The sequence below is a fragment of the Solanum dulcamara genome, chromosome 1 (assembly GCF_947179165.1).
Source record: "Solanum dulcamara chromosome 1, daSolDulc1.2, whole genome shotgun sequence".
Classification (NCBI taxonomy): domain Eukaryota; kingdom Viridiplantae; phylum Streptophyta; class Magnoliopsida; order Solanales; family Solanaceae; genus Solanum; species Solanum dulcamara.
Genome location: NC_077237.1, coordinates 14828777 through 14851088, shown reverse-complemented (window position 1 = coordinate 14851088; position 22312 = coordinate 14828777). Strand labels below are relative to the sequence as shown.

Below are 22312 nucleotides of genomic sequence, written 5' to 3'. Positions count from 1 at the left end.
CCGGCGTGGTACCCATTTTAAATATATCGGTGTGGTACCCAATTCAAATGTACCGACATGATACCCGATCAAATATACCAACATGGTACTCGATCCAGCATGATTTCACACATCACAATCACAACCACAATAAATAGGCACACACACTTGTACAACCAAGTAATACATTCATTGCATTTAACTTGATCCCAAGATGTCATTTCAATTCATGCTATTTACTTTTTCCTAATCATATATTATGCATGCAATACAAGTGAAATAGTTAAAGGTCAATATAACCCAAATGAGAAAAAAAACCATTACCTACCTCGAAACAAGACTTGAAACTCTAAAGAACTAGAGTTTTCCCTTTTCCTAATATTTTAACTCGTTCTTGGTCTAAAATAAATAACAAATACATGAAATCAATGAACAATGGCCTACATACCTGAATTATATCAAAATATTAATCCTTGGCCAATTCATGATCATCTACCCCAATTGGAGTTTTTTCTACCATTAATTTCAGGTCAAAAGCTCCCCTTAAGAGAATTCTCATAGATTCTAAGATCTAAGGATCGAATTACGAATTAGATGAATGATTAACTTACCGTTACTAAAGGATTTGGTAGAAAAATTGAAAAAGAAACTGTCCTAAATTGCTCTTTTCTCTTCAAAAACAAAGTTGCAGCTAATAATAACATTTAGGGGGGTTTAAACTGTTAAGTTCGCGACTGGCCCATTATAGTGGCCCCAGCCTGCTAAAGTGGTCCCTGCCATAGAGGGATTATTCCAGCCGCAATGGGGTTACATGGAAACAGAGACTCAAAATTTCTATCCCAAGTTCTTATTTCACAACACAACCTCAAATCTGACGTTCTAAAATAATCCTTTTGCGCCAAGATCAATTTTGAGAATTTTACTCACCCGAATTAAATTTTGTAAAGTTGTTTGGGCCCCTTAATGTCTTGACTACTAGTCAAACAATCAAAACTCAAAAATCAATCTCAATCTCTTATCGAATTGCCTTAGACCTCACCTGACTTAGATTTTGTCCAAGTCTGGCCTAGTCTTAAAATTTCTAAATTACTACTCAAAAATTTTCTGATCCAAATTTCTTCTACATTGGCTTATCCATAATGAAAGGAATAGGTCATTACAATAGATACCAATTTATCCATCGCACATCCTCGAGTGATCAAACAAGAAAGACTGGTTATAGTAAGAGTAAAATAGTAACTGAATCATCAAAAAAGTGAGGGTACTTGTCCCGAATGCCCTTCTCGGTTCCCAGATAGTTTTCTTAATTGGACAATGCTTTCATTGTACTTTCACTGACTTGATCTCTTTAGTCCTCAACTTTCGTAGATCACAATCAAGAATTTTCAACCAGCTCTTCTTCATACTAGATATCATTGTCTAGCAAGTATGAATCCCACTTAATAATATAGTCTCTATCCCTATGATATTTCTTCAGCATGGATAAATAAAACACAGAATGAATTCCAAATAGGATAGGTGGTAGAGTCAATCTATGTCACACCTCGATCCTACACCCTCGATATGGCCGGCACTCAGAAACCATTGTTGGTCCCAAGTAAACCACTTGGCATGACTGACTTACTCAGCGAAAGACTTTAACTCAGAGATGGACTTAGATAGGCCAATGAAGCATGAAACTCAATACTCTTTAGCATAAATTATAGAACTCAAATATATAAACGTATATGAGACTTAACTTGATGTTTTCAAAACATACTCAAGAAATTAAGCTAAAAACTCTCTAACAAGTCCATGAAGTCTATAGAATACTGACTCTGAAATAGGTATAGGAAAGGCCCATGGTTACCTCAAACTATTAAATAAAGACTCAAGAGTGCCTCTGAATGCAAAAATGTCTCATCAAAAGCTATATAGAAACTGATCTTCAATGGTGTGATGGTTGAGGATCTCTATCACATGTATCTGCATCATAAAATGATGCGGGTCAAATGACATCAGTACATGAAAAGTAAGAGTATGTAAAATGGCGGAGTGAAACTACGAACTGAACATGAAGGACTAAACTTAACTCAATTACAATGAAACATAGGCATGGAGTAAAAATTGTTCAACTTTATAATGAAATATGCAATAGAAGCAAAACATAAAAATAGTATACTTTACTTTATTAGGTAGATTCTCTATACTCTACTTTATTCGGGAGTTTCTCTAACTGACAATCATCACTTATGAACCCAGGGATGATACAACATCTTGCCCACGTTGTCATAGCCATCCTATACCTTGCCAGGGCATAGAAAAATAACTTAAACTTATGGATCCATTAATTAGGACTCAAAGGCAGTGAGTAGTCGCACATATTTTGGTACGATTCTATCCTACACAGGCTATGTAGCTTATGGGACTTTGATTTATATGAACTCTTATCCATATTGGTGTTCAATACTACTCCCAAAATAAAAAATATCAATAATGCTCATATACTCATTTATGTTGAATTAATACTCAAAAGCCCTCTTTAAGAAAAATTGTTCTTTACTTTACTGAAATATTATTCTTTCAAAATCATGACTCTTTCCTCAATGTTAGATTATTCATTTGAAACCATTTTCATATCGTGAAACTCTGTTCAATAAGACTATAAAGGTACTCATGAGTCACTTTAGTTTTAACCAAATTAGTGCAAAATATTAAGCAATAAAATAAATCAGTTAGGGTTCATGTGAAACTAAGCATGAACAACAAATCATGAATGTAAATCACGAAATTAGGTACAATATCATCATGCATATGTAAGATTCAATAATAAGAACCATAGCTCATTCAAAAACTCAATAGGGATAGGATTAAAACTCCAGCTTTAACTTATACTGACTAGATAAAAATGTAGGGCACGTGGACGAACTTAGTCCAACATAGTGATTAGTCTTACATACCCGGAGTGAAGATTTTTTAAGCAAAATTTGAAGATTAAGCTTGAAATCCTTGAGCCCTAGCTTCTCCTCTTCTCTTTAGTTCTTGCTCTCAAGAGTTTTTTTGTTTAATGAGGGAAAAAAACCTTTGGGTACTGATAATGGGCAGATTTTGGTCCTAAAACATAGTAGATTAAGTTTGGTAAAGGTGGGAAAAAGACAAGTTTGTCCCTTATTAAAGCTGGTGACGGGCAAAATTTACCTCCCAGGTTCGCGTCGCGAACCTAGTCCTTGAATTCAATTTCAGCAAAAAATTTCCTCCGCTATGCAAACACATCACAGACTCTACTATTTCAAAATTTATTTAGAACAAAATTTTATAACACTCCAACTTCTCCTCTTCCCTAGTGTCTTTTTTTGCAAATTTTTCCCTCTTGGATGGGGACTTGGTCCCCAGATTCTGGTTCTCGAAATAATCTAAGTTAGAATAGTACGGGGTGTTACAACCTATAAGCCACTGGCCCCACACAATTGAGAATCTCAAATAGGCTAATATAGCGAGGGTTAAGCTTGGTTTTCTTGCCGAACTTCATATCTCCTTTTACAGGTGACACTTTCAAAAGTACCTGTACACCAGCCTGAAATGCCATATCACTTATCTTACGATCTTCATATTTTTTTTATCGATTTTGAGCTGCTAAAATTTTGGCTTGAATACTCCTTACCGTATCCTGAGCATCCCTCACCATATCAACTCCCAAATATTTCACATCTCCAACCTCAAACCACCCTATGGGCGATCTACATCCCCTCTCATAAAGTACTTAAAATGGTGCCACATCAATGTTGGAGTGATAATTATTATTATAAGAGAACTCATATAAAGGTAGGAACTGATCTCAATGGCCCTCAAAGTCAATCACACATTCCCTCAACATATCTTTCAATACTTAAATTGTCCTCTCCAACTAACCACTAATTTGTGTATAGAATGTTATCGTGAAAGTGAGTTGAGTTCGCAACTCTTCGTGCAACTTATCCCAAAACTTCAAAGTAAACTAAGTACCATGATCTGAGATGATAGAAAGGGAAACTCCCTGCAATATTACTATCTCCGTAACACAAATATTTGCTAACTATTGAGCATTATAATCCACTTTGATCGGAACGAAGTGGGATGATTTAGTCAATCTATCAACTACAATCCAAATCAAGTCGTACTTTTTCAAGGTCTTAGGAAGACCCACCACAAATTCCATAGCTATCCTCTCCCACTTCCATTCAAGAATGAAAATTATCTGAAGCAAACCTACAGGCCTTTGATGCTCATACTTTACCTGTTGATAATTTTGTCATTTAGCCACAAACTCAGCTATGTCTTTCTTCATTTTGGGCCACCAATAAAGCCACTTCAAATCTCGATACATCTTTATCCCGCCTGGATAAATAGAATATTGTGAACCATGAGACTTTGTCAACAACCTTTGGATCAAGTCATCGACTTGGAAACACAAATCCTTCCTATAAAACTAAGCACCCCACCAATATCAAGAGTTGCATCTTGAGACTTACCAGACATCGTCTTCTTTTTGAGCTCGCTTAAACTTTCATCTTCAAACTATTTGACTTTGATCTCCCCATAAAAGTGGGTCTAACCTTAATACTGGCTAACACCCCACCCACCTTTCTCTGAGATGTCTAATTTCATGAACTTACTTTTTAAATCTTGAATCTCTCTAGCTAAGGGTTACTTAAATACACTCAAACAAGCTAGATTATCCATGCTAATTATTTTCCTGCTTAATGTGTCTACCACCACAATAACCTTATTCGGATGGTACTGAATGATGACATCATAATCTTTGAGTAACTCCATCTATCTTCGCTGCCTAATCCTTCTAAGTAAACACATATCGTAGATTGCGATGATCAATGAACACCTTACATTTAATACCACACATATAATGTCGCCAAATCTTAAACGCAAATACTATCGCTACCAACTCAAGTCATGTGTTAGGTAATTCCTCTCATGAACTTTATATTTGTTGAGACATAGGCTATGACATTTTTGTCCTGCATCAACACAACATCCAAGCTAGAATGCGAAATATCACAATAAATCGTAAAGTCTTTACCTTCAACCGGCAACGTTAGAATATGTATTGTAGTCAGAAAGGTCTTGATCTTTTGAATGCTCTGTTCACACTTATCTGTCCACTCAAAATATACCTCCTTCTAAGTCAGCCTAGTCAAGTGCATAGCAATAGCAACAAAATTCCTCATGAACCATTAGAAGTAGCTTGGAAGCCCCACAAAACTCTTAATATTAGTCACTGAACTAGGCCAAACCTAGTTCTTGACTACCTCAATCATTTGGGGATCTACCATCACCTCTTCTTTCAAAACCACATGCCTTATAAAGGCAACCGAAGACAATCAAAATTCACGATTAGAGAATTTAGCATACAATTTTTATTTTCCCGAAATACCAAGAACAACACGAAGATGGTTTGCATGCTCTTCCTTACTCTTCAAAAAGACTAGCACGTCATCAATAAATACAATTACAAAGACCTCCATAAATGATTTGAACACTTCATTCATTAAACTAATGAAGGCTGCAGGTGCATTAGTCATCCCAAACGACATCACCAAGAATTCATAATGCCCATACCGAGTTCTGAATGTCTTTTTAAGTACATCCTCAAGCCTAATCTTTAGTTGATGATAGCCTAACCTTATATCAATCTTAGAGAAGACTGAAGCACCATGCAACTGGTCAAATAGATCATATATACGAGGCAAGGGGTACTTATTTACGATGGTGACTTTATTCAGCTGTTGATTGTCTATACACATTCTCATGCTACCATCATTTTTCTTCACAAACAAAACCAAAGCACCTAAGGAGAAGCACTAGGATGAATAAAACCCTTATCAAGGAGCTCTTGGATCTGAGTCTTAAGTTTCCTTAAATTAAGTCTTGGATTTGAGTCTTAAGTTCCCTTAAGTCTTAAGTCTAAATATGAATTTGATGGGGAAAAAAGTCTAAAAATGAATTTGAGATTGCAAAACTTTAATCTTCATTTTTTAAAAATAAATTTTGACTAATAAAGCCTCACAATGAACTCCGTGACAGTAAAATCTGTGATATTTGAAGCAGGAATGAAACTATAGAGATAAAAAAATAGTTATCTTATACCTCCAAAATTAAGGACGTCATACTTTTATTCAAATTTATCTTTAGTGTGTGTTTAAAATGAATTATTTTTAGTGATTTTTGACTTTTAAACTCTTTTTTAATATTTGAAGTGTTTGAAAAGTGCTTAGTAAAAGCCAAAAATTGGATATTCCTAACTTTTAACTTTTAACTACCCTACAAAAATTATTCCAAACATCCCCTTGCACCACTAATATATTTGAGTTGTTTGAAGTCAAAACAGAAAGCCCTTTCCTATAAGTAAGCTAACTATTAAACGAGTATTGGATAAATATTCAAACCCAATAAAGTAGAAAAAGAAATTTCTTAAAACAAATCTTCCAAGAAAATGGGCAAAAAAATATTAGTACCAATCTCATCCAAATCTGCCCACTCATGATTCACCCATCCCTATCTTGATCGACATTGAAAGGCGCGCCAAACATCACTTTTCTTCCAATGACGTATCTCCACGTGGAATGCCATCGTGGCTACACGTCACACTAACGTTCCGTAGAAACTCTTTCTGTTCCTCCAAACTTCCTCTCAACATATCCATTTTCCAACCTCCATAACCATAACACGCCTTTCTTTCTTTCTTTCCCTCTCTCTACCTATACATACAACAACTCTGTATCTATACATTCACTGATTTATCGTTTTTGTTTCAAGATTCCATGGAGCTTCAAAAGATCAGCTCAAAGGGTCCCCAAAACAGTGAAGAAACGGCCGAACTCGTGAACCGGCGAATCAATCTGCTGACTTTGCACCTGAACCCGGTTCAGAACACCCCGGTTCAGGAATTGGAGCTGCTAAGATGCGCAGGGAAGGTGAAGGCGATTAAGGTGAGCACGGTAAAACTGTCGGAATACATGAGAGGGAAGCATAGGGATATACAGGAAGAAGTTTTTGCTTACTTCAATTCAAGACCGGAACTTCAAACACCGATTGAGATATCGAAAGATGAACATAGGGAATTGTGCATGAAACAGCTTGTGGGTTTGGTAAGGGAAGGTGGAATAAGGCCATTTAGGTATGTGGTTGAAGATCCGGCTAAGTATTTTGCTATTGCTGAAGCTGTGGGAAGCGTTGACATGTCACTTGGCATCAAAATGGGTGTTCAGTACAGGTAATTTCTGTTGAATTTATTTTTGACATATTTTCACTTTTGAGGTCAAACCTGTTTTTGAAAACTTTTTTTTTGAGTTGGATGAGTCGGGTAAGGTCAGTGTACACCCCCACTCTCTCCGGTCCCACTGGTGGGTATGTTGTTTTCACTATTGAGGTCTGGGATTTAGAAATAATAATACGTATTCATAATGCTGATTTTGGGCTTTAGCTAGCCTCTGTTTTGTTTTGTTTTGTTCTTATAGTTTGTCTTTTGCGGGGAGGAGTTAGAGGTGTGTGGAATTTAGCCACTTAGGTGTTGTTGGTATAAAACAGTTTGATGCTATGTGAAAAATTATTTATTGGATTTTTCTTTGTGCTGATTATTTACCAGAAAGATCATTTACAAGTACCAATAGGATCCCGAAATATGCTAATATGCAAAATGTTTCCTTCCTTACAATACATTTGATGAAGTTTCTGTAGATCCTTTTGGGGTTCTATAGCTTTATTTGAGTTCAAGAGCATGCAGAGAGACAAAACAGATAGTCTTCCTTTTGAATAAGATTGTATGGACCAATCGGATTCGTATATTCTCTAAGCAGATATTTCATAGGATTCTAGTCAAGGCCTTGATTTGCTATTTTGTGTTTATTATGGAAAAAAGATCTTCAATATAAGGCATAGACAATGTTGCCGCTGCACTTTAGTATAGCTATATCTCAGATCTAATCCGGATCAGATCAGACCAGAAAATTGAACTTAGGACTCTGCTCAACCAGATCTCTTTTAGGCAAAAGGAAGATCTAATGTGAAAGACCTGCTTGCCAAGAATAACAGACTTCAATACCTTACATTATCCCCAAATATTTTTTAGAGATTTCAAGAGCTTAGTGGTTCTTGATAAGATTTTACAAGTGGACAGCGTGTAAGATCAACATAGACTTTCCTGCTTTATTGCTATTTTGTGCAAATGATTAAGTTCATGCTAAAACTTATGGCCATGTTGAACCCAATTGCCAACTTATCATTTATATGCGAAAGCTGGAATTTGATGCTTCTCAGAATGTGTCATTTCCAGACCTTAAGGTAGTTGGTGACCAAGAGTACTCTAGTAAAACTTACACGCCATAGGGTCTTCTTTGCTAATCCTCCCTTTGTTACTGTATTATTCTATCAAATGATATCAACATGGTATATATTTCTGTTTAGTTGCATTTTTTTCCTGAATCTCGATTGCTGTAGCAGCTATGATGGATCTTATGTTTTAAGTTTCTCGTTAATAGAGGTAATGATGAATTCTTACCGGACTGGACTTTCAATACAGTCTATGGGGAGGTTCTGTTATCAACTTGGGTACTAAAAAGCACAGAGACAAATACTTTGACGGTATAGACAACATGGACTACCCGGGATGCTTTGCAATGACGGAGCTTCATCATGGTAAACTGTTTTGTACTACTACTTTTGTTATTATCATTTTTTTTAACAACTTCCATTTTATACTCCCTGGTCAAAGTCTATGATGTTTATATGTTCCCTTGGTCGTGTGCACTATACATACAGTTGTTTTAGCAATTGTGTGAAGGGAGATGATGTTTGCTTATAATATAAGTAGCTAAAGTAGTGATAAATATTTTACACATTGGCTTAATCACAATGCATATAAGAAATGTTGATAGGAATTGCAAGATTAGGTTGTTCTGTACTTGGTTGTATCCTTGACTTATTTACAGCATTATGTTCCAAAAAAACATTCAGATCATTTTTTCACTCTCTTTTGCTGAAGGAATATTACGGCAATATATCTGAGATAGCTGGAAGTTGAAGAATGTGGTTAGTTTAGCCCAGGCAGTTGATGAAGAATATAACAATTAACATCCAGTTGCAGCTCTCCGAGGACATGACCTTAGATAGGAGGCTATGGAGGACTCAGACTAAGATAGTGGGCTAGGTGGCCGATCGGTTCTCCATAGTTGTCGTAGTCGCGCTCATTTGTCTTAACATATGATTTTGCATGGGATTACTGCTTATATTAGTTGGCCCAGTCTACTTTGGGTATCCTATTTTATCTATAGTAGTTAATGCTCCTTTATCCCCGATCTTTCCTACCCTGACTTTATCGCTTTATCGCTCTCATTATTCATATCTTTATATTGTCTGTTATATGCCTGGCTTTACTGACCTATGTCTTGTTTTTCCTTGTTTCTCCTCCCTTGTTCTTCTCTCTTAAGCCGAGGGTCTTTCGGAAACAGCCGCCCTACCTTTTAAGGTGGGGGTTAGGTCTGCGTACACTCTACCCTCCCCAGACCCCACATGGTGGGATCACACTGGGTTCGTTGTTGTTGTTGTAACATCCATAAGAATGGCACTTAATTGAATTAAAACCCTTACCATATAGTACTGTCATTTTGTTTTTATTTTGATAATTAGTACACTTGGATTTAGTCTAATTTAGTTTGATCCGATTTTCATTTTAAAAAAAAAAAAAAATTTAGTTTGATCCTTTTGCTCATCAGGTTCAAATGTTCAAGGTCTTCAGACAGTTGCCACCTTTGATCCACTCACAGATGAATTCATAATTGACACGCCAAATGATGGGGCTATTAAATGGTGGATTGGTAATGCAGCTGTTCATGGGAAGTTTGCAACAGCTTTTGCAAGACTGATGTTACCAACTCATGATACAAAAGGTGTTACTGACATGGGTGTGCATGCATTTATTGTTCCAATAAGGGATATGAAAACCCACAAAGCACTTCCGGGGGTTGAAATACATGATTGTGGCCATAAAGTTGGCCTGAATGGAGTAGATAATGGTGCGTTAAGATTTCGTTCAGTAAGAATTCCACGGGATAACCTTCTTAATCGATTTGGAGATGTCTCACGGGATGGGAAATACACTAGCAGCCTGCCCACAATTAACAAAAGATTTGCTGCCACACTTGGAGAACTTGTAGGTGGTAGAGTTGGCCTTGCGTATTCTTCTGTGGGTGTTCTCAAGATTGCTGTTGTTATTGCAACAAGATATTCTCTTTTGCGTCAGCAATTTGGTCCTCCTAAACAACCTGAAGTTAGTATACTTGACTACCAATCTCAGCAGCACAAGCTTATGCCAATGTTGGCTTCAACCTACGCATTCCATTTTGCCACACTGCATCTAGTGGAACAATATTCTGAAATGAAGAAGTCTCATGACGAGGAACTGATAGGGGATGTACATGCACTTTCTGCAGGGCTTAAGGCCTATATCACTTCGTACACAGCAAAGTCATTGAGCACATGTAGAGAAGCTTGTGGTGGCCATGGTTATGCCGCTGTCAATAGGTTTGGAAGTTTGAGGAATGATCATGACATATTTCAGACATTTGAGGGAGACAACACTGTTCTTCTGCAGCAGGTTGAGATTTGAGATTTCATGTCCATATCTTCTTGCATACCGAAAGAACTGCTCTTTTTCTTAATTATTTTAAGCAAAATATTATTAAGGGACAGGGTGTAACGACTGTTCTTATGATCCAGGTAGCCGGTCTTCTATTGAAGCAGTACAGGGAGAAATTCCAAGGTGGGACGCTCACTGTCACATGGAACTACCTAAGACAATCCATGAATTCTTACCTTGCTCAGCCTAACCCAGTAACTGCTAGATGGGAAAGTGAAGATCACTTACGCAATCCTAACTTCCAGTTGGATGCTTTTAGGGTGAGTATTTTGTGGTCAATCTAACGACAGAACATACTGGCATGCAACCGCATTGTATACCTAACTAATGCTGTAACTGCTCCTTTTCCAGTATCGTACGTCAAGATTGCTTCAAAGTGTAGCTATCCGGCTTCAGAAGCACTCCAAGACTCTTGGAGGATTTGGTGCTTGGAATAGATGTTTAAATCACCTGCTGACGCTTGCAGAATCTCATATCGAATCAGTCATCCTTGAAAAGTTCATCGAAGCAATTAAAAAGTACTTCCTAATTACAGCTTGAGGAACTTGTTCTTTCCTTCAACTAGTATTTATCTAATTCTCTCTTTTATTTGCAGTTGCCCTGATGAAAACTCTCGTGCTGCCCTAAAACTCGTGTGTGATCTCTATGCCTTGGATAGAATCTGGAATGACATAGGAACTTACCGCAATGTGGACTATGTGGCCCCTAACAAAGCTAAGGTATGAATCTAGGGACAATTTGCTGGAAATATAATCACTGTACTTCATCATAATATCTAGAATCTAACACCAAATACAAATTAAAGTGCTCAAGAGTATAATATGTGAATGTCTGAATCTAATTGCAGCTTTGCAGTTGACATCGTTCTTAAGGATTATTCTATCTTGATGACCCCTTTCATTGTAGATACTATGACGTGTAGTAGTTTTTTTCTCTTAAAGAATCTAGGATAACCATATAAAGTAAATGACTCTTGGCAAATATGGTTGTCTTAGAAGTTAAATGAGCAAGTTATAAATCTTCTTTTAGTTAACACTCTCTAGTCAGGTTGATTCTCTTCCATGCATGACCATCCACTTTTAATTTTACAGGCAATTCACAAGCTAGCAGAATATCTATGCTTCCAAGTAAAGAATATTGCAAGGGAACTTGTTGATGCCTTTGATCTTCCAGATTATGTTACGCGTGCTCCAATCGGTGTGCAGACTCCATCAGAAGCTTATTCACAGTATACTCAGAATGTTGGGTTCTAGTTTCTAACAAAAGTGGGCAAGTTATATATTTTCATCTGATTTTCATAGTTCAAGAAGTTCCCCATGGTTCTGGGATGGTGGGTTAGGAGGGAAGAAGAATGCTGAAGGTTGGTTAAGAGGTTCCTTATAAGTATACTTTGTACCCCATTATTTATGCTGGTGTCAAGCTTCTTGTATCACTTTTATCTTGGTAAAGCAAGCTTGATGAATTCTTCTTGTATTCACTGTTGTAAACAAGTTCTAATAGATGAAAATGATATACTTGTCTTAACATAAAATATGAAATCAGATCTGAAGGGGTGCTATTACATCAACATTTGCAATATTTATCGTGTTTTAGAAATGTAAAATAAAATTATTACTTTTTTCATTTTTACCCTTAGTAGTAATTGAGCATATTACTTTAATATTTATTTCAAATCATTTATTAAAAAGATGTTTTTCTTGAGCATGAAACGGTCTCTGTACATTTGTGAAAATATATTAGGCATGTTATTGTTGTTTACCTTTAATAGTAATTGTTCTTGAAGCTTACAAACACTTCTAATTAAAAGATAAAGCATATAAATAGAGTAAATATTCAATGAAGAAAGATTACATTTTTAAGACATAAATAAGAACAAGATAATAGAAATTTTCTAAATGAATATTTTTTTAGGGAGGTGTAAAATAGAAATACAAAAGATAATTTGAGACGGAGGGAAAACACTTCAATTAAGGGATGAAGGCATATTTATAAGCTTCTTAAATTCATATTCTTGACAGATATGTCAGCCCCAACAACAGCGAGAAACTGCTTTGCATTTATATTGGCATTGACCATTTGAGCTTATTATATTTTCCACTGCTGGACCGTTGAAATGGTTCACAGCCACACTTATTTTATAAGTGTAATTTCACAATTAAAGTTTAAAAAGAATAAAGTGTATGCAGATTTTATTTTTATTTTGTGGAAGTAGAGAAATTTCGTCTGCTCAAGTATTCCCAGTCCTAGTTTAATAATTTTCTAAATTCGGAACTGCTGCAGCATCCCTAATTGATGCAGCAGATGCCGTGTTATATAGTAACTTTGACCTTGGGCAGCGCAATAACGTTTACGTTGGATAGAAATATGTAAAACATATTACTGAGACAACAGTGAGTGATGAGTCGTATCTTCAATCTTCATCGTGTGACATAAACTGATCATTTGACAATTATCTTGCCTGCAAATCTATTCCTTAATTTATTTGAGTGGGCAAAAACAAAATTGAAATCTCCATGACACAAGTACTATTAATGATTGCGCAAAATTAAGCAGACAAATGAACTATTAGAGTGAATGATAACTAACCCAGTGGTAGGGTTTCTAATGACTCATAAAGTAGAGTTAAATGTCTGCTTAACAAAGTATTAAGTAAGCACTCGTGATTTGAAATCAATGTTTAGAAATGAAATGAAAATTTTCAAATTCTTTAAAAAGCTTGATTTGAAAATTTCATATCATGATTTCACATGTTTCAAATACAAAAATTGACCCACAAATTTATATTTTATAAAGAAAAAAATATTCCACCATTTCATATCTATTAACCATAAAATTTATAAGTTGTTGATATTATTACTCTAACCGACCTTTAATCCATCTATATAGTATTTAATCATTACTCTCACCAACCAAATTTATAGTTGATATTATTACTCTTACCAACTATTAAATCATTTATATCGGATATAACAATTACTCTCGCCAATCAAATCAAATTTATAGTTGATATAATTACTTTTAGCACCTTTTAAAACATTTATATCAAGAAAAACATGCTCAACATAAGGAGATTCCATTCTATATGGGAGTATTATATTATAGAATAGTACAGTACAACTACAACACATATTCAATATTCCTTTTTTAATTGAACTAAAGTTCCATTTAAAATATTGCATTTTTTTAGAATAATTTTGTGATAGTGTATAATACTTTTATTATAAAGTTTTACTTATTTGATAAAATTGTATAAAGAATTAAAATAATTTGATAGTTTTTATAACTTAGGAAACTTTTATATTTATAATTTCATCTCACGAACCTAAAATGTGATAGTATATGAGTTCTAGGGAGACTAGTGCTATATGAGAGCAGATTATAAAGGTCATGCAACTCGCAAGTAGAATGGATATTTAATGATTAAACTGATTGAAGAGTGTACTTTTTCAGTTAAATTAGTAACCTATTTTCCACCAAAAAGAGAAGGCATAATCTTTAAAGCCACTTTTGATTTACAATAGCATATTTTCATAATGCAATCATATACTGAAGGATCTAGGTGCTGGTCGATAGTTCAGATATGCATTTCGAGCTGTATCGCATTTCTGCCTGATATCTTCACACATCTTTAAAGAAGCCTCGGAGAACTTGGTCAGACGGTCCAGAACCCTTGTTAAACTCGAGTGTATGCAATTCAAATTTGATGACTTCTCATCGATCTTCTCTTCATCTTTCGCTTCCAATTCCTCATTCCCTGGTTCAGGAGTAGTTTCTTTCTTTTGCAGTTCCTCGGAGTGGTGTCTAACTGAATGCCTCAGGTCATACAAGAAGTCCTTGATGGCATCACTAAGCTCTTCAGAAGGCAGAGATTTAATCCCAGTGGACCAGTCGCGACAAAGCACAAATATTGGTGGGGCCAGAACTCGTCGAGGGGAAAATGCTCTTCTGCCTTTGGTTCGCTCACGTGGTTGTAGGATGCAGTTTTGCAGCCAGCTGTTAAGAGCTTCCACATATGAAGTATGACTGTTAATCCAGTTGGCGAAACTCAAGCCAAAACACTCTACTTCATCCTGCAGCTGACTCATTATCAGCTTTTGAGTGTCACCCTGGGGACTTGAAGCCGAAGCTTTGGCATGGTATGCCAGAGAAATGGTTATATACTGGGCATGATGGCATTCAAGCATTGCTCTCCACATTCTGATCAATCTGCATGGAGCCCAGATATTACGAATCTAATAGTAAATATAATAGCAAACATACAAGACATGTGAATGGACATGACCATAGAAATGCTTTAAATAAAACAGTTCCTCAAATTAAATGTCTGATAGCAGGAAGAGCTAAAAAATTGTTATCCTTACCCTTGGATAAGTTCCAAAATTTGAGGCAACAACTCTTCATCCCTCATTTTCTCTATCCGCTTTGATATTGAATCAACTGAATATAGAGCCACTCTGATGCGTGAATGGAGATCCTTCACCACTGATCGTGTTTTGTCAATTATTTGAGTGCTAACATCTTTGGCAAATTGATGCCTAAGTTGATTACACTTCCGATCATAATCTCTCCTGATTGACTCAATCGTCTACAAATTAAAGAGGATGACCAGCAAATGAGCTTTGAAATATACAAGTTAGAGAAATTATCTTCTAAAAAATTACCACAAAAATGGCATGCCTGTGAAAGGCTCTATAGTTCATTTTCATTTCCTCAAGAACAGTGATGAGGTGTGAAGTACAACAAAGCTATGGAAGGTCCAGAAACCAAAATGAAATTTATCTTATCAATATTAGTATCTATACTAAAAGACACTTGAACCCACTCTGCAGAAAAAACATTCTTTGATTGGCTGTATCTATTGGCAGTTGGCACTAGTGAGAACTGGAGTAAATGAAGCTCCTGATTATCCAGAACAGCTTCTGAAAGAAGTATTTTCCGGTCTAAAGCAATTGAACTGGTAGGTCTGATTGGTAATTTGGAATACTGTAGAAAAACATGGACCTAAAAACCAAATACTTTATAAACATAACTTGTCAAACATTCCTTTTTATGGGTATAAACATAACTTGTTAAACATTCTTATCGTCAACTGGATTCTGTCTTTATCAAACAAAAAAAAGGGATACTTATAAAAGTGCACTTCCACAGCAACTACTGCACCAGCACGATGATACATTTCGGCATCATCGAGGAGGATAACAAACGATAAGACTTCTATGTAAGTGAAGCTCAATGATAATGAATATAATTTAATCACTATGTTGATTAAGGTTAGGAGACTGGATAAAAGAAACTTGCTCAAACACCTCAAGCAGAATAGAATGTTGTCAAAAAAGGAAAAGTTGCAAGACAACGTTCTTATAAGTGCAAAACATGTTAACAAGAGACTTAAAGTGCAACAATGCGTTACATGTATATAATGTGGAATGAGTAATATAGAAGGCTCACATGAAGTTCTGTGGTACACCAAGAGGACAGAGAAATTCAGAAAAGAGAGAGTCTGATAGATTTCAGCATTTTCTTCCCGAGTAACTTCTTATTGAATTTTCTTATAAACCTAGTATTTCCAGATCTCTGGTTATAGAGCAATGTAGCTATCTTCCCTAAGCTAATACTCCTAGGGGCCTCAATAGGCTACACATTGTGTAGTTTAGTATGACAACACCCATGTTGTGACCTAGCGATCAATGAAGTGGTTGAGAAATATGAGGTCTCAGGTTCAAATTCCAGCGAAAATAAAAACATTGGGTGATTTCTACTCATCTGTCCAAGTATTGGTGGACAGAGCTACCCAGTACTCGTGCTGGTGAGAGGTAGCAGTAACACGTGTAATAAGTCGAGGTGCACACAAGCTGGACCGAACATCACAACTATCAATTGAAGGGTCATTTCACCACCTGTTATGTCCTCAGTGTACTCTTTGTTTAATGTGTATCTACTAAGATTATCCTATTTTGATTAAGTAGACTAAAATTATCCTTAAATCTCAAATTCAGCAGTATTTTACTCTTAACTCTTTTTTTAAAAAAGAATGGTGTATTTTACTCTATAAACCATAGTTAGCAACCATTTCTTGGAGTCCACTTCTTAATATCTGAAGATTCAGCTCTTATTTATACTTTAATTACTTGACCTGTAATTTCAAGCTCCCTGAGCTATCTGCTCCATATTCAAAATAATCAGGACACTCAAGTTTTTAGGTCAGTACCTTCACTTCATCGTAAAGTTTCCTCTCCCATGCATACACTCTGTCAAGGGTGGATGAGTGGCTTCCAGCTATCATGCAAAAATCTTCAACAAAATCACTTCCACTATCATCATTGTCATCCTTACCATTAAGAGGATTCCTCGATGAAGATGATCTTGAGGATGTGGTCCTCTTCCAGATAATCACCTTTGTTACATGGTCTGCTTCTGCATAGCACAAGAGTATTAGAACAGCAATGAACAGGAAAAAAGAGTAGAAGATGCTTTGATCAACTAAAATATAAAAAGCAAATGATTTTTGTGAAAGACCTGCTTTTATTCTAAGTGCTGCTGTGCTAGCAAATTTATGAACTACATAATTCTAATACTAGGTGATTTCTTTCCATATGTCCTAGCCTTGGGGACAGAGTTACTAGGTACTTGTCCTTGCTTGAAGGTGGCAGGTATCCCGTGGAATTAGTCGAGGCGCACAAAAGCTGGCCTGACCACCCTGGTTATTAAAAAAAAACTTACTCCATAATCATTTTTTTTTATCGTTAACTCCATAATCAATTTTGTCCAACATTACTCCAAACAAGTTTGATAGTTATTTATGCTTTCAGTTCCGTTAATCGGTAGTAGTGATTTAAATTCCTATATTTGTGGGGGGGGTTTAAAAAAAAATCCCTAAATTTTTTGGAGCACATTAGGACTGGAATTTCTTGAATCATGGACATTTCAGCCTAGACTTGGATGGACGTAAAAAGCAAATACTCTCTCCCTGTCTCAAAATTAAATTTATATGAAGTCTTCCAACTTGTGATCTTTCAAGACATTCATAAGTTCTAAGAATTCACAAATCAAAATTATTATTTTTTCTTGAGAAGGTAACATTTAAATTCACAAATCAAATTAACATCTTAAATCCCCGCACACCATCAAAGGTTAAAGATAAGATTAACAAAAAAAAAAACTCCAAGATTTAAAGTCATGGCCATCACAAGTTATAACTTCCTTTTTGGTAATCGTGGTGTCCAGCCCAACTTGCACACACCTTAACTAATTTCACAGGGTACCTTCTAGCTAGCACAGGTACTAAGTACCTCTACCCACCAAGGGTTGGACAAAGGGGAAGAATTACCTAATGTTTTTGTTTCCACTAGAATTTGAGCCTAAGAACTCATGGTCTCAACCCACTTCATTGACCACCTGGCCACACCCTTGGTCTATAACTTAGGACACCTCAGTGATCTTCTCGGAGTAAGACAAAAGTTTAACCGAGGTAACTACCTCTGCATTCCCGAGCTCCACCGCCCACTCACAACTCTTGCATCCCTCCACCACAGCCTTCACTGTATTTTTTCACTTAACTTTTTGTTCTCTCTTCTAACCTCTCTTGCTTCCTTTCTTTTTCTTTTCTTTCTTCCTATTTCGATTTTTCTATATCCCTTTGATCCTTCAATATGATATACACACTGGTATCAGCACCAAGGACCTCTGCATTCCCAATTTCTCTCGTCTGCGCACAACTCTTGCACTCCTTTCTTCCTTCAATATGCTCTACACACTGCTATCAGCACAAAGACAACGACGCAATTACAAAAGCCTTTATCCACCATCAACAAGACATCAACCCGTCCATCTGCCACAGCCACCTGCAGTCACCACCAGCTTTCTCGCCCACACTCAACCTACCCAATGCCCCAATTCGCTCAAAGAAGGAAAGAAGTGGACAAGAATTATGTAGGACGAAAACTCAGATATGATTTAAAATGACCACGAAAGAACAAATAGCCACTTTCAAGACAATTGTCGAGGATGCATGTGCTGCAAAGTTTCTCAACGGACCTCTTTTGCTAAATCTGTCGACATTCTGACTTAAACACCCACTTCACCAATATTAAGGTTTAAAGTGCTCCAAAAGTTTTAAGATCAACCTTTCGCTTCAAGTAAGCTCAAAAAGTTGATAAAAATGTAACTATTTTGTTCATAATAAAAACAATTGTTTTCCAGAAAAAAGCCTACAATAGTCAATCTTTGCAGCTCTGGAAATTACAAGTTGATGTGATAATCTCACTAACACAAAGCCTTCGTGAAGAAACCCCAATTTACTACCACTGAAGTAATACAATTACGTAAAATCACAAACTCCGCAATCTATAGCCTGAATCTAAATTTATGTTTCCTCTTTTGAGGTTGTTTTTGTTATATTTAATTAAATAACTTTATATGAAGACATGGTTTATTAATTTGTTCAATGAAATTACCACCAGACATGTTTTCACCAGCTCTACTGCAGCAACCTGAGCCCATAGAAGACAAATAGGCAGACACCGAAGATTTTCCTGAAGAAGGAATGTATTAGAACTTGACCATAGATAACAAAAAGTATGTGAATTCCAGTAGGCAAAACGATGCAAAAACCAAATTTAGCAATAAAAACACATTTTTTAAATGCCTGTAAGAGACAATTAGTTACCTTTAGCCTCAGAATACCCAACTCTGATTTTGCTAGCTTCGAGCATTCTTGAAATCTCTTTTCCGGATTCAGATGCTCTAAAGAATCGATGTTCAATGTCCTTTATGCTAGAAAGAAAATCTTTGGCTCTATGAGTTATGAACTCTGAAGGATCCTCTCTTTCATCCACTAAAGACTTATCTCCCTTTGAACCAGATACTTGCAAGGCAGATTTACCAATCGTAGTCCCAACTGAACCATTTGCTTCCTGCTCACTGCTCACATCTTTAGCCTCACCATCACCTACTTTCTGACTATTATTCTCAGCCCTCTTAGGCATAACTAAACTAGAATCATGAAATTCTGATTTACCATGACCATTACTTCTAGGTTCAGATTTAGGTGTCAAGAACTCTTCTTGAATCCCATTGTCACCATCATTATCTTTTTCAACAAGTTCATCAAAGTTCAGTTGCCTACCATTATGTGTAACAAACCTAAAGCTCTCATTATCTGTAGGGTCAAAAAAATCCCAGGACCCTGAATCTGGAGGTGGCGGTGGGGGTAATGGGGTTGAGTAATCAACATCATCAACATACATATTGGTTGAATGTGGACTCACCTTAACAGTGACAGCATTAGGTCGAGCAGACCTCATGTAACTCAACCGAGTAGCAATAGGAGGAGGTGAAAGGGGGCTTCCATTTAGAATAGGGGAATCTGAAACCCCACCAATGTGAGATGCTGATGGTGATGGATACGATGAATGAGATGGGGTTTTATCAAGCTCAGTAGCTGAAGTTGATAAAGATGATGCTATCAACACTTCAGCCTCCGCATATCTCCTAAGAGCAATGCCTATATTTCTCAAAGATTCAACATACGAAACATGAGCAGCTGCTAATGCGTACCTAGAATCAACTGCTTGTTTTATAAATCTTTTCCTTTCCTTACACAATCTCAGAGCTTCACTCCTCTCAGATTTTGAGCTTGCCGCACCCATTTTTACACAATAAAAAAAGATAAATCAAATCAAACCACCCACTTCACTGAATTGAACATTTCCACCATTAACACATATTTTCCCCCAAAAAACACTAAAACCCTAACACCAAATCAAAAACCCTTCTTTCATCAAAACAGATAAAAGGGAGAAAAAGGAGTTCACACCCATATAATTAAACTGCAAAAAGAAAAAGAAATACTCGTTAATCACACCTCTTCAGTAAATAAAACCCAACTGAAGTTGAAGAAAAGATAAAACAGAGTAGACAGTGAAAAGCAAACAAAATAGTAATCTTTAACCCCATAAAAAGGTAACCTGAATCGATTGGACAATGAAATGAAAATGAAAACAACTCAATAAAAACAGTGTATTTCAGTTCAACTTTTTAAGCAAAGGGACCATACTGAAATGATGAGAAAATAGGTAGAAGAAGAAAGGAGGGAATCTTGTACAGTTGAATGCATTAGCCTCGGAATGTGTGCATGAAATGCTACTTTACCTTCATTTCCTCTTTTTCTTCATAACAACAAAGATTTAACAGGGGTTCAACAATAGTGTTGTTTATTTGGTTTAAGATTTAACAAGGGTTAAGATAATCTCCACATGGATTACTACAATATTTTCATAATTTATGAAAAAAACTATTTATTTTTTTAATCCGTCTAAAAATGTATGATACTTGATTTTTTTTTAATTAATTTAATTTTAACTTGAAAGTATGAAGGATATTTTCTGGAGACTTATAACGTAAACTTTTCATTTTATGCTTAATTGAATTATTTAAGTCACATAAATATCTATGATTATTTTATATTTGTGAATTATTTAGATTACAAATTTTTAAAATCTTTTTATTCTTCTCAAATTTTATCTCAATTAAATTTCGTCTCCCATCAAATATCATCATGAATGAGGAAGTATGATATTATTTTTCGTCAAATATGCTATTGAATAGTACTTTCTCCATTTTTTTAGTTGTCATGTTGCATTTTTTTAGAGTTGATCTGATTAATTCTTAAAAATTAAATTACATTATATTAATTCGATATTTTAAAATAAAAATTTTAATATTTAAAAACTATTTTAAAAGTACTATCAAATACAATTTTTTTCATATTAATACAATAAAAAAACACATCCTAAATTACTAATCAAAGCTCATAACATTTAATTCTTAAAAAAAATATGATAACTAAAAGAGAAGGAAGGAAATAGTTCGAATAATAATAATAATTAGATAGAAACACTTAAAGAAACTGATTAAGGAATTACAATTCCAACATAATATTTGTGAATCAAATTATTATTGTGTTTAACCCATAAAAAGATAGATTAGAAAAAGAATGAATAATGACAAAATAGAAAATAAAATCATTCAGTACTACATGACACATTCACAAACGCTCCAGTGCAGAAAGCAATGGATTTTTGCTTTGTTTGGAGGAATATTTGTTGCATTGTATTTGTGTGGGCTCTATCTTTTAAAGGGAAAATAACCTTGCACATATTGGCAACAAGCATTTTCTTTACCAATATAGATTGTGGCGCAATAATAATTGTTTTATTATTAATTATAGATTTTGAATTCGAATTTTAAATATGAATAAAATTTTATTGAAAGCTTCATCTTTGAATAGGTTCTATAATACACAATTTAAATTTAATCAAAACTCTAATATAGGTTCTGAACGGTGGAAAAAAAAACCAAGCATTCTCTTTGATACGTCTGTGTCAGTGAAATTAATGAGTAATTAATTGCATTGGTAAGTGTGCTTCTATGACTAAACTACCGCCACTCCAACGGCTCCTTTTCTTTTATCTTTTGCTTCTGATTAATTTACTTTTACCTTCAGAATTTTATTTATTTATTTCCTCCATTATAATTTATGTAACACTCTTTTCATTTATTGCAGAAGTGGAGTTCACACACCCAAAATATTTTTATTCATTACGTAAATACTTGAATATATTACAAATAATGAAAAATTATTTTAAATAAAAATTACCTTATATAATA

General features: G+C 35.4%; 2 protein-coding genes across 6 annotated transcripts; one reads left to right on the top strand and one right to left on the bottom strand.

Moving 5' to 3' along the window:
• The first annotated feature begins 6483 nt into the window (after positions 1 to 6483).
• On the top strand, positions 6484 to 12272 carry LOC129902517 (acyl-coenzyme A oxidase 2, peroxisomal). The gene is made up of 7 exons (XM_055977811.1): positions 6484 to 7225; positions 8531 to 8646; positions 9723 to 10603; positions 10726 to 10905; positions 10997 to 11163; positions 11241 to 11364; positions 11737 to 12272. Exons 1-7 carry the CDS (start codon positions 6774 to 6776, stop codon positions 11896 to 11898), a joined length of 2082 nt encoding a protein of 693 aa, XP_055833786.1. The 5' UTR covers positions 6484 to 6773; the 3' UTR covers positions 11899 to 12272.
• A 1767-nt stretch (positions 12273 to 14039) lies between these two features.
• LOC129902497 (protein ALTERED PHOSPHATE STARVATION RESPONSE 1) lies at positions 14040 to 20870 on the bottom strand. 5 transcript variants are annotated; one of them, XM_055977762.1, is made up of 6 exons: positions 20795 to 20870; positions 19311 to 20472; positions 19099 to 19176; positions 16854 to 17059; positions 15007 to 15230; positions 14040 to 14851 (listed from the first exon to the last, which is right to left on the bottom strand). In XM_055977762.1, exons 2-6 carry the CDS (start codon positions 20290 to 20292, stop codon positions 14185 to 14187), a joined length of 2157 nt encoding a protein of 718 aa, XP_055833737.1. In that variant the 5' UTR covers positions 20293 to 20472; positions 20795 to 20870; the 3' UTR covers positions 14040 to 14184. The 5 variants fall into 5 exon arrangements, with proteins under 5 accessions (XP_055833737.1, XP_055833764.1, XP_055833754.1 ...); XM_055977789.1 differs by lacking the exon at positions 20795 to 20870 and adding an exon at positions 20748 to 20768; XM_055977779.1 differs by lacking the exon at positions 20795 to 20870 and adding an exon at positions 20700 to 20723.
• Positions 20871 to 22312: the final 1442 nt, after the last annotated feature.

Coding starts and splice junctions, on each gene's coding strand:
- LOC129902517 (XM_055977811.1), top strand. CDS start 6,774: ATGGAGCTTCAAAAGATCAGCTCAAAGGGTCCCCAAAACAGTGAAGAA. Junction 7,226..8,530: donor AAAATGGGTGTTCAGTACAG/GTAATTTCTGTT, acceptor CTTTCAATACAG/TCTATGGGGAGGTTCTGTTA. Junction 11,164..11,240: donor TTCATCGAAGCAATTAAAAA/GTACTTCCTAAT, acceptor TTTTATTTGCAG/TTGCCCTGATGAAAACTCTC.
- LOC129902497 (XM_055977762.1), bottom strand. CDS start 20,292: ATGGGTGCGGCAAGCTCAAAATCTGAGAGGAGTGAAGCTCTGAGATTG. Junction 19,177..19,310: donor TGGGTATTCTGAGGCTAAAG/GTAACTAATTGT, acceptor TTCCTTCTTCAG/GAAAATCTTCGGTGTCTGCC. Junction 17,060..19,098: donor TGGTGAAAACATGTCTGGTG/GTAATTTCATTG, acceptor TGTGCTATGCAG/AAGCAGACCATGTAACAAAG.